This window comes from Callithrix jacchus, chromosome 8 (genome assembly GCF_049354715.1).
Source record: "Callithrix jacchus isolate 240 chromosome 8, calJac240_pri, whole genome shotgun sequence".
NCBI lineage: Eukaryota > Metazoa > Chordata > Mammalia > Primates > Cebidae > Callithrix > Callithrix jacchus.
This window is the reverse complement of record NC_133509.1, coordinates 10586157-10598815: the sequence shown is the minus strand read 5'-3', so window position 1 is coordinate 10598815 and position 12659 is coordinate 10586157. Positions and strand designations below refer to the sequence as shown.

At 38.3% G+C, this 12659-nt stretch overlaps 2 protein-coding genes across 10 annotated transcripts in view; both read left to right on the top strand.

The window, feature by feature from the left end:
- The window catches only part of DAPK2 (death associated protein kinase 2), a 271914-nt gene extending 264496 nt beyond the window's left edge, over positions 1-7418 (top strand). Inside the window, exon 12 of the mRNA XM_054240447.2 lies at positions 7319-7418. Within this exon, the coding sequence (XP_054096422.1) occupies positions 7319-7324 (6 nt within the window). The 3' untranslated portion in view covers positions 7325-7418. The remainder of the gene's footprint in view (positions 1-7318) is intronic.
- Positions 1-12659, top strand: part of HERC1 (HECT and RLD domain containing E3 ubiquitin protein ligase family member 1) — a 224929-nt gene that overhangs the window by 55147 nt on the left and 157123 nt on the right. For 8 of the 9 annotated variants that reach the window (XM_078333325.1, XM_078333323.1, XM_078333327.1 and 5 more), the window contains exon 1: positions 7317-8274. In XM_078333325.1, the coding sequence (XP_078189451.1) occupies positions 7345-8274 (930 nt within the window). In that variant the 5' untranslated portion in view covers positions 7317-7344. Of the gene's footprint in view, positions 1-7316; positions 8275-12659 lie in introns of those variants that run through there. The other variant, XM_078333326.1, reaches the window with a different exon arrangement.

Below are 12659 nucleotides of genomic sequence, written 5' to 3'. Positions count from 1 at the left end.
TTACCCACAGAACTAATTTCAAAATTCAAAAGGAGTCAGTCCTCTCAAACTCTGCTACTGCTTTACCAATTAAATTTATGTAATATTCTAACCCTTTGTTGTCATTTGAGTAATATTTACAGCATCTTCACCAGGAATATCTTTCATTTCAATAAACTACTTTCTTTCCTTATCCATAAGAAGCAACTCCTTATCTATTAAAGTTTTCTCATGAGATTGCTGCATTCAGTCACATCTTCGGGTTCCACTTCTAATTCTGCTTCACTTGCCATTTCTACCACATCTGCGGTTACTTCCTCCACTAAAGTCTTGAACCTCTCAAAGTCATCCATGGGGTTAGAATCAACTTCTTTCAAACTCTTGTTAATATTTATATTTTGGCCTTTTCCCAGTGAACCATGGATGCTCTTAATGGCATCTAGAATGGTGAATCCTTTCCAGAACATTTTCAATTGACTTTACCCAGATCTCAGAGGAATCACTATGGCAGCTATAGCCTTTCAAAGTGTATTTCTTAAATAATAAGACTTGAAAATCAAAATGACTTTTTTATCCATGTGCTGCAGAATGGATGTTGTGTTTAGTCGGCATGAACACAGCAGGAACCTCCTTATACATCTCCATAGAGCTCTTGAGTGACTAGGTGCATTGTCAGTGAACAGTGATATTTTGAAAGAAAACTTTCTTTTTCTGAGCCACAGGTCTTAACAGCGGGCTTAAAATATTTAATAAACTGTGTAGTGACAGATGTGCTGTCATCCAGGCTTCCTTGTTGCATTAATAGAGCACAAGGAGAGTAGATTTAGAATAATTCTTAAGGGCCCTTGGATTTTCAGAATGGTAAAGAAGGTTTGGCTTCAAGTTTAAGTCTACCAACTTCATTAGCCTCTAGCAAGAGACCCAACCTGTCCTTTGAAGGCAGATACTGAATTCTTTCTAGCTATGAAAGTCCTAGATGGCATCTTTCAATAGAAGGCTGTTTTGTCCACATTGAAAATCTGTTGTTTAATGTAATTACTTTTATCAGTTATCTTAGGTAGATCTTCTACATGTAACTTGTTGCAGCTTCTACATCAGCACTTGCTGCTTCACCTTGTACTTTTATGTTGTGGGGACAGTTTCTTTCCTTGAATCTCATGAGTCAACCTCTTCCAGCTTCAAACTCTTCTGCATCTTCCTTACCTCTCTCAGCCTTCATAGAATTGAAGAGAGGGCCTTGCTCTGGATTAGGCTTTGGTTTAAGGGAATGTTGTGGCTGGTTTGATACTCTATCCAGACTACTTAAACTTTCCCCATATCAGGAAAAAGGCTATTTCACTTCTTTATCATTTGTGTATTAATTGGAGTGGCTCTTTTAGTTTCTTTAAGAACTTTCCCTTTGCATTGCAACTTGGGTAACTTGATGTAAGAGGCTTAGCTTTTGGCCTGCCTACCTCACTAAACGTAATCATTTCTGGCTGTTGATGTAAAGTGAGAGACGTGGTATCCTCCTTTGTCTTGAACACATAGAGGCAATTGTAGGGTTATTAGTTGACCTGATTTCAATATTGTTGTGTCTTAGGCAATAGGGAGTCCCAAGGGTAGGGAGACTGGGGAATGGCTAGTTGGTAGAGCAGTCAGAACACACACAGTTTGTTGGTTAAGTCTTATTTGGTGTGGTTTGTGGCAGCCCCTCAAACAATTACAATAGTAACAATCAAAGCTTACTGATTACAGGTTACCAAAACAGTTATAATAATAATGAAAAGTTTGAAATATTGTCAGAATTACCAAAATGTGACACAGATACATGAAGTGAACACATACTTTTGGAATAATGGCCCCAGTATACTTGCTAAACTTGGGATTGCCATAAACCTTCAATTTGTAAAAAAATGCACTATCTATACAGTACAATAAAGTCAAATGCCATGAATGAGGTACGGCTATATGTAAGTCTCTATTACTGTGGTTGCCATTCTTCCTGTATTTTCTATGGCTTCTGCTTCACTGTTTTATTACTATGCTTGTATGTAAAGGTTTGTGATAGTTTTATCTTGTTAGTGATTATGCTGTTCATCATTACCGAGTAACCCTTTTTGTCCCATTTATTACCTAATAGATGATGCTTTTTTTGTTTGCATTTGTTTGTTATATCATTACCCTATACATTTTATCTTCAGCATTTTGAAATCACTTATTTTAGATCCATCTCTTATAGATAGGATACACATTTAAAAAATGATTTACTTACTAGATTTATAGTTATATACATTTAATTTATAGCAGAGATGATAAATTTTGGGCCACAGCTACCTTCATATATGTTTTGTTCAGTTAGCATATAGATTATTATTATTATTTCATATCAGTCTTCGTATTTTGGTTTTAATAGGTGAATTTTACAGATATTGATGTAGTGGCTGTGCTTGGACTTAAAGCTGACCTTTAGTCTCTGTTTTACCTTTTTAATACTTGCTTGTTTTCTTCCTTTGTTTCCTGCTGTTAGACGGCCTCTGTTTCTTTGATTCATTTCCTGTTCTTTCTTTGTATAAATTTGGAAAATATATGGATATACCCAGATGACTAGATAGCAGTAATTAACCAGAAATGGAAATGAGGAAATTCCATTCATAGTAATCACAAAATCAAAAATACTTAAGAATCAACAGAAGGGCACAGGATTTATATGAAGAAAATCTAAAACAGGATAGGAACAAATATAAAGACACACTTTGCCCTTGGATGAACAAATTTCATAAAAATGTCTATTTTCTGAAAATACATAAATCGAATTAAATTCAGATTAGAACCTCAATAGTGTGTTGGAAGGGATGCCTATAATTGAATAAAATAATGTTAAACGTTGGGGACTTGCCTTACCAGTCATCAGAACATTTATATATTTATAAACCTATTGTAATCAAGTCACTGTTGTAAGAATAGACAAGTGGACCAGAATAGAGAATTCAGAAATAGACCCTATTAGTGGAAAAGTGAGTTATTTTGTTATTTAGATATTCTGTTTCTTATTTTTATTCACTTGATCCATTTTGTACTGAGAGTGGTATATTGGTATCTTGTGTTACTAATGTTTCTATTTTATGTTTCCTTGCATCTCCTGTAGGTTTTGCTTTATAAAAGCTGTTGCTGTGCTATTTTGTTTTAAAATAATTCCTAGCTAATTCTTTTGCTTTTAAACGTTATTTTATCTCTTTGCTTGGAGGTCTTTAGGACTTTATCTTTATCTTTGAAATTAGATAGTGTTTTTTTTTTTTTGAGACAGAGTCTTGCTCCGTCGCCAGGTGCCAGGCTGGAGTGCAGTGGCGTGATCTCGGCTCACTGCAACCTCTGCCACCTGGGTTCAAGCAGTTCTCCTGCGTCAGCCTCCTGAGTAACTGGGACTACAGGTGTGCGCTACCACGCCCAGCTACTTTTTGTATTTTTTTTTTTTTTTTTTTTTGAGACGGAGTTCCTCTCTTGTTACCCAGGCTGGAGTGCAATGGCGCGATCTCGGCTCACCGCAACTTCTGCCTCCTGGGTTCAGGCAATTCTCCTGCCTTAGCCTTCCGAGTAGCTGGGATTACAGGTACGCGCCACCATGCCCATCTAATTTTTTGTATTTTTTTTTTTTGAGACGGAGTTTCGCTCTTGTTACCCAGGCTGGAGTGCAATGGCGCGATCTCGCCTCACCGCAACCTCCGCCTCCTGGGTTCAGGCAATTCTCCTGCCTCAGCCTCCCGAGTAGCCGGGACTACAGGCGTGCACCACCATGCCTGACTAATTTTTATATTTTTCAGTAGAGACAGGATTTCACCATGTTGACCAGGATGGTCTCGATCTCTTGACCTCGTGATCAACACGCCTCGGCCTCCCAAAGTGCTGGGATTACAGGCGTGAGCCACAGCACCCGATGATTCAGGGTTTTTCATATCATCATATGTTTCAGTTTCAATTTTGTTTGGATTGTTAAGTTACACTTTCTTTTGCTTCATTGTTATCAGGGAATTTTCTTCAATTTATAAGTGTAAAATTTATTTATTTATTTATTTATTTTTTGTTTTCCACAATAGCTCCATATGCATTTGAGTTTTCTTATGTTCATTTTTATGGTATTGAGTATTTTATAATATTCTTAATTTAATTGTATTCTCTTCAGTCAATATAGCAAAGTCCAAATATAATAGCAGATATTTTGTTTTGTTTGAGGAAAGGGTTGTTCTGTCTCCGATTTTATGGGTCTCTTTTGCCTTGCAGAACACTAAGTATTTCCCCTTTTTCTTCTTTTACCCTTCACCACTCCGTTGCTAAAGCTTGTTTCTCTCTTCCTTTTTGCTTTTTGTTTCCTCTGCATTTCAACAAATACTTATTTAAATACTTATTTAACACTTGTCTTTTAAAATTGCACCTGCTCTTTTAAACCATGCCTGCTGCTTTAAATTAAATGTACTTTAAAATCTCTTTTCTGTAGTCTGTGCTCTGATCTACCCAAATACTTTTCCAGTATTTTCAGATGCAGTGTGGATTTAATCTTTCTGGGAGTCACTCCAAATCATTTTTAGGCCCCTTTACTAGCCTTCCTCCTCTGTCTTTTCTACAGTTTTTCTTAGTCTGCCTTTGCTTGCCACAAAGCCTGTGACTGGATGAAGAGGAAAGCATGTACCCTAGATTTGCTGTCTTTTTATCTTTTTATTTTGTTGTTTGCAATTTTGGCATTCTGTATCATCAAGTTACGCTACAGGTGTGGTTAGGTATAAAATTTAATTTTTCCTTCTTGTTTTTCTTACTGTTTGGGGATGAAATTTTGGGCAGATGGCTATGCAGCTGCCATTGTCTTCAACTACGTGGGAGTCCTGGATTACTTAATAAATGGTGGTGGCATAACTGGCCTTCTACCTGGAAACAATAAAATTGGACTCAGTTTGTGCCATATAGAATGTATTAAACTTTCAGATGAATGTAGAATTTAATTCCAGATGGACTAAAAACTCGTGTGTGTGTGTGTGTGTGTGTGTGTTTTAATCCCTCAAGAAAGTCAAGGTGATTTGATTACCTCTATAATCTAGAATTCATGTGGAATCTGGGTGTAAGAGTGGGACAGGGATACCCTTTTGACTAAGAATGGAAAACAGAAGCTATAAAATAAAAGATGTGTTTGTATGTAAAAGATAGATTTAGAAGAAATGTTTGCAGTGTTGCGGACAGACTGTGATAAAATACAAAAACTTTTACAAATGGTCAAGATAACAAAATGGGAAAATGCATGAATAAGTATTTCCCCGAAGAGCATATCCAGATGACTAACAAACATCAGATGTTCAGATTTATTAGTAATCAGGGAAATAAAAATTAGAGTAACAACATATCCCTGTACAGCTATCAAACTGGCCAAATTTAAAAGGACAAAATTACATATGGCTTCTGTAGGAAGGGATGGAGGTAAATAAGGCACTTTTATGTCCTCTGCACAATGCTGGTATTTAATACAAAGGATATCAGGATGGGGTGGAAGCTCATGGTTTTCCCCCTTCCTAAGTGCATACTTTCCAAGTATCTTAGGAAGATAAATTAAGCATAGTAACCATACACTTGTGAAGGCAAGTGTCATCAGATTTTATATTTAGAATTTAACTGGGCATATTGAGAAATAAGAGACTCCTTTTAGTTACTGTAGTCTGGGATCTTTATCACTGGAGTGCTTTTTTGAACATCTGCCTATATCATGAAAATTAAATTTCCTTCAGTGATTGAGGATCTTTCTGTAGTGACATTCTGGGGACTTGCTTGAGAGACAGGACTTAGTCTCCACCTTCCCTGCAATATTTGGTAATTAAAAATTTTGTGTATATATAAAATATATATATCAATACATCCTATTTCTGATGTATTTTGAAATAAATTACGGATGTTCGTTTACTTCCCCCAGATATACTTCAGGTTGCATATTGTTAACTATTCAGTATTTATTGAGATAAAATTTACATGCAATGAAATGTAAAAATCTCAAGTGCACTTTCACTGAGATTTATTTATTTATTTATTTTTAATGTAGAGACAAGGTCTTACTATGTTGTCCAGGCTGGTCTCAAACTCCTGACCTCAAGCAGTCCTCCTGCCTCGGTCCCCAGGAGAGTGCTAGAATTATAGGCTTGAGCCACTGTGCCCAGCTGAGTAGGTTTTAACAAATGCACAATGTGTGCAATACACACCAGTATTGAGATGTAATATTACCTCAGGAAGTGTCCTCATGCTCCTCACAGTCAGTTCATGCCCCATCCACTGGAGGCAGCCACTATTTTGACTGAATAATTTTTATGGACTCACATTTTATTTTGGATAAATCCTCAGGAGAGGAATTGTTGAGTCATGGGGTTAGGTATATGTTTCGTTTTATGAGAAACTGCCAGACATCTTTCCACAGTGAATGTTCTATTCTACAATTATGAGTCCCAAAGTTTTTGGCCCAGGGAACTAGAAGGATGGAGTTACCATTTATTGAGAGGAAGAAGTCTACAGGAGGGACAAGTTCGGGTATGGGTAGTGGTATAGTAGTAGATTAGGGGCTCAGGTTTGGATATGATAATTTTAAGATATCTAACCATAACCAAAACTGTTAGATAGCCATGTGGAAGGGCCACGTAGGCAATTGTGTATATGAATTTGGAGTTAGGGAAAAGGTCTGGGTTGCAGATAAAAATTTGGGGGTCATCAGCATGTAGAACCTTCTGTTGCACTGACATTGGCATCAGAACTGAATGGAAAAGGTACATCTGAAGAAATTGCTATTTTTTAAAATAAACTGTATTTTGGAATTTTAGATATACAGAAAAATTGCAAAGATGGTACAGTTTCCATATACCCTTCACCCATTTCTCCCTGATGTTAATGTCTTAGTACATAACCGTAGTACATTTATCAAAGCTAAAATAGTAACATTCGTACAGTACCATGAATTTCCAGACTTTTTCTTTTTTTGAGACAGAGTCTTACTCTGTCTGTTGCCTCTTGCCCAGGCTGGAATGCAGTGGCACGATCTCAGCTCGCTGCAGCCTCAGCCTCCCAAGTAGTTGGGTTTACAGGCATGCACCACAATGCCTGGCTAATTTTTGTATTTTTAGTACAGATGGGGTTCATCGTGCTGGCCCGGCTGGTCTTGAACTCCTGGCCTCAAGTGATCTGCCGGCCTCAGCCTCCCAAAGCGTTGGGATTACAGGCATGCTGCTGTGCCCAGCTACATTTCACCAGTTTGAAATCATTAATTGTAACATAAGATGAAATTTTAGAAACATGTTATGAATCCTCTGTATGTTTTTGACTGTTTTCTCTTCTCCCTTTGCAGGACTAATGGCTGAAAGATAAATCAACATGGCAACTATGGTTCCACTAGTGAAACTGAAATGGCTTGAACATCTGAACAGCTCCTGGATTACAGAGGACAGTGAATCTATTGCTACAAGAGAGGGAGTTGCTGTTCTTTATTCTAAACTGGTTAGCAATAAGGAAGTAGTACCTTTGCCCCAACAAGTTTTATGCCTCAAAGGACCACAGTTGCCAGACTTTGAACGTGAGTCTCTTTCAAGTGATGAGCAGGACCACTATTTGGATGCCCTTCTTAGCAGCCAGCTAGCATTGGCAAAGATGGTATGTTCCGATTCCCCATTTGCTGGGGCACTTAGAAAACGACTGCTTGTACTCCAGCGTGTCTTTTATGCACTTTCTAATAAATACCATGACAAAGGCAAGGTGAAGCAGCAACAGCATTCTCCGGAGAGCAGTTCTGGTTCAGCAGATGTTCATTCTGTTAGTGAACGCCCCCGGTCAAGCACTGATGCACTTATAGAAATGGGTGTTCGAACTGGTCTAAGTTTATTATTTGCACTTCTGAGACAAAGTTGGATGATGCCTGTGTCAGGACCTGGTCTCAGTCTTTGCAACGACGTTATTCATACTGCAATTGAAGTTGTGAGTTCTTTGCCACCATTATCATTAGCAAATGAAAGCAAGATTCCTCCTATGGGCTTGGACTGCTTATCTCAAGTAACAACATTTCTAAAAGGAGTAACTATTCCTAATTCTGGGGCAGACACTTTAGGTCGTAGATTAGCTTCTGAGTTGCTGCTTGGTTTGGCAGCTCAGCGAGGCTCATTGCGATATCTTCTTGAATGGATAGAAATGGCTTTGGGGGCTTCGGCAGTTGTACATACCATGGAGAAAAGCAAACTACTCTCAAGCCAGGAAGGAATGATCAGCTTTGACTGCTTTATGACTATACTGATGCAGATGAGACGTTCTTTGGTACGTACTATGAATCTCAACTTTAATGTTCATATAACAATCTTTGGAAAACTCAGTGATTTTTAGTGAATTGGTGGTAATAGGGAATGATTTGAAACTTCTGGTGATTGTTAACTAAATATTTACTTTGAGTGAAGAAACTTTTATACATGTTGATATATGGACACTGCTTGGTACAGTGTTATGAGTACTGCATCAGGAGTCAGGTTTGTAGTTTTAGCTTTCTGGATTCTCATGTAAACTAGGGAAATTCATCTGACTTTATGTTTTAGCAAACTTATGAAAAATGAGAGATTTTGGTCAGTGATCAGGTCTTTAGAAAAAAAAACCTAATTTGTATCCTTCCCAATTTGTATTTAACATTTACTTTTGTTTTTGTTTTTTGGAGACAGAGTCTTGCTCTGGTGCCCAGGCTGGAGAGCAGTGGTGTGATCTTGGCTCACTGCGAACTCCATCTCCTGGGCTTAAGCAATTCTCCTGCCTCAGCCACCTGAGAACCCGGGATTACAGGTGCCCGCCACCACACCCGGCTAATTACTTTTTTTTAGTAGAGATGGGATTTCGCCATGTTGGCCAGTCTGGTCTTGAACTCCCGACCTCAAGTGATCTGCCTGCCTCGACCTCCCAAAGTGCTGGGATTATGGGCCATATTAAACATTTACTAAATGCCAAGTACTGTTCTAGTCCCTGGGGCTACAGCCTTGGGAATACAGTTTCTGCCCCTGTGGAGTTAACAGCCTAGGAGTTGGATAATAAATATATAATTTCAGGTAGTGAAAAAGTTCTGAGAAGAAAAATAAAAGAGGGAAAGGGTGTAGAGAGACTGGTAGACTTAGGACTCAGATTGGGAGGTGAAAACTTGCTGTTTTAGGTAATGTGGTCAGGAAATGACTCTCTGAGTTGTGACATTAGAGTATAGACTTGAATGAAGGGAAGTGATGAGCTAAGCAAAGATCTGTGAAGAGCGTGTGTTGTCAGATGAAATTAATTATTTGATTGTCATAACCTTGGATACATTAAAGAATGAATAATAAAGTAGTGTAGTATAATTAATTTAAGGAATTCATAAGACAAATATAATGCCTTTGTGAAAACCAAGAATAAAAATTCAAATGTTAAAATACAAATTTAAGCTGGGTGTGGTGGCTCATGCTTGTAATCCCAGCACTCTGGGAGGCTGAGGTGGGCAGATTACTTGAGGCCAGGGGTTCGAGGCCAGCCTGGCCAGCATGGTAAAACCCTGTCTCTACTAAAAATACAAAAATTAGCCAAGCTGGTGGTACACACCTGTAATCCCAGCTACTTGAGAGGTTGAGCCAGGAGGATTGCTTGAACTCAGGAGGCAGAGGTGACAGTGATCAGAGATCATGCCATAGCACTCCTGGGCAACAGAGCGAGACTCTGTCTGAAAAAGTTAATTAAAAATAAAATACAGATTTATAATATTAAGACTCAACCACTTATAACCTGACTTAATTTTAATTAGGTTACATTGATCAGTCTTTTTGTTTTTTGTGATGGAGTTTTGCTCTTGTTACCCAGGCTGGAGTGCAATGGCGGGATCTCGGCTCACCCGCAACCTCCGCCTCCTGGGTTCAGGCAATTCTCCTGCCTCAGCCTCCTGAGTAGCTGGGATTACAGGCATGCGCCACCATGCCCAGCTAATTTTTTTTTGTATTTTTATTAGAGATGGGGTTTCACCATGTTGACCAGGATGGTCTCGATCTCTTGATTTTTTTTGAGACAGAGTTTCCCTCTTCTTTCCATGCTGGAGGGCAGTGGTGTGATCTTAACCTCCTAGGTTCAAGTGATTCTCCTACTTCAGCCTCCTGAGTAGCTGGGATTCCAGGTGTGCATCACCATGCCTGATCAATTTTTGTATTTTTAGTAGAGACAGGGTTTCCTCATGCTGGCCAGGCTGATCTTGAACTCCTGGCCTCACGTGATCTGCCCACCTTGGACTCCCAAAGTGCTGGGATTATAGGTGTGAGCCGCCATACCCAGCCTACTTTGATCAGTCTTTTTGGTGTCCTTTGTTACCAGATACCAACTAACAAATCTATTGTTAAAATAACTAAAATTGTCACTTATAAATTACATATGTATATTTCAAGTCTCCCTTTACTCCCAGCAAGTACAAAGTTTTGGACAGGAATGTCTCATAAAAAACAATATGTTGAATTTGTTTTCAAACCAGGGGCATCGAAGTTTTCACCTACTTTTCTTTAGGCATTTATGAACTGAATGGTAAATATTGGGTCATTTTTCAAAATTTTATCATAGGTAAGTATTTGGGGATTTTAGATCATAAGATCTGTGAAAATTTGAATTTCGTACTGTTACATAAAAGAAAAGCATGGCGTGGTTTGTTTGGAATATGGAATGTTGATATGGGTTCTGTGATCTTCACTTGAGGAAAGGCTTTAGGGACCGACTGTGGAAGGCACGTAGGCCTCTTTGTGTTTTCTTATTCAATATTCAGTTCCTTTCACTTGCACATGTTTTTCTAACTTTGTTTTTTGATTCCTAATTCTTTCTGGTAACATCCTCTTATGTTTTACTCCTTTCAAGTCTGTAAAGTCATTTAATGACCTAAAATAATTTATCCGTTCATGGTCATATGTTAATATTTCTGTAAGAAGTTACTTAATTCCTCATTTTACGGGCTATTTATTTTGCATTGCCTTTGTTACAAAAAAAGATATTAATTATTGCACCATATGGTTATATGATTAATTGCTTGCCAATGGTGTGTTTCCTTTTTGAACAAAATGCTAGGTACCTTGGGGCAGAGCCTCTTCCTCACCTTACCTTCTAAGGCCTTATTCTGCAATATTACTCCTTAATGGAAAGAGGATGCCCCAGGAAACTTGACTTCTTTTCTCCATGTCCATTTAGCCTCATTATCTAGGCTTGTATGCATATTAGATAATTGACTGGCTAGTTTAAATATTTTTCTTTCTTTTTTTTTCTGTCAGGGTGCTGGTAGCAGGGATGATTAGCTATTCATAGTGACTGAGAGTTTAAATCAGTCCTTCAAGCTTAAGAAATTTTTACAGTAAATATATTTACCTCTGTATATTATATATCTGATATGTTTAATAATCATTTAATTAGCGTATAATATCCTATCCCATTCCTTTTTTGATTTCCTTAATTTACTGCTCCCAAATACCTGGAGTAGGGGAAGAAAACTTTTGTCCAGTGCCTACTATCCAATAGGTACTTTTCATGTACGGTCTCATTCAATTATCTTGTTAATCTATGAGGCAAATATGATTTGCCCTTAAATGAAGCAACTGTGGTAATTAGCTTAAATCTACACATCATCTGTTAAGCAAAAGAGCCAGAACTATAACGTGTACTCCTGATTTAGACACTTTATAGGCTAGGCACTGTGTTAAGTAATTTTTACAACCCTGAGTTTGTCTGCAGAGCCAGTGTTTTTTCAGATGAATGTATGCAGTTTTTACCTTGTTTATGCTAAATTGAATTGTTTTTTTCCATGAAGGCCTACCTTGAAGTAGATCTAAAATAATTTTTTTAACTGCCGGATTTCCAGTTTTCTTTTTACCTGGCCTCTCATGTCCAGACAAAATAGCAAATACTATTGGCTAGTTAGTCAGGGAGGTGCCTCCCTCCTCGCCTCTAAGGCCATACCCTATAATGTAGCTCCTTATTAGGGCAAAGTTGCCTCCAAAAAACTAGATTACTTTTCTCAGAATTCTAGATCTACGCTGGGGAAGAGTATTATGCATTTGACTTAATTTAGCACTCTCAAAGCTGCCTCAGGTGTACATTAGATTGAATTTTAATTAAATCTCAGATTGGTTTTAGGGGAAAGGAATGGTTATTAAACTGAACTATATATTTGTTATTTCTTCCTGCACAGTCAATGATAGTATCTGATACTTTTGGTCTCCAGAACCTGTGTTTCTTTTTATTTATTTATTTATTTGTTTTTGAGATGGAGTCTTGCTCTGTCTGTCGCCCAGGCTGGAGTGCAGTGGTGTGACCTTGGCTTACTGCAACCTCTGCCTCCCGGGTTCAAGCTGTTCTTGTGCCTCAACCTCCCCAATAGCTGGGATTACAGGCACCTGCTACCATGCCTGGCTAATTTTTGTATTTTTAGTAGAGGTGGGGTTTTACCTTTTTGGCCAGGCTGGTCTTGAACTTTTAACCTCAGATGATCCACTTGCCTCAACCTCCCACAGTGCTGGGGTTATAGACGTGAGCCACTGTGCCCAGCCTAGAACCCATGTTTCTTATACTTTACTGTTGTCTGAGAACTAGGAAATATGTAGAGCCTCTTCTGACACACTAGACACTAACCTGACATGATCCTCCCTGTCTTGAGTTTCTCTTTCCTTGAGTAACTGGGCCAG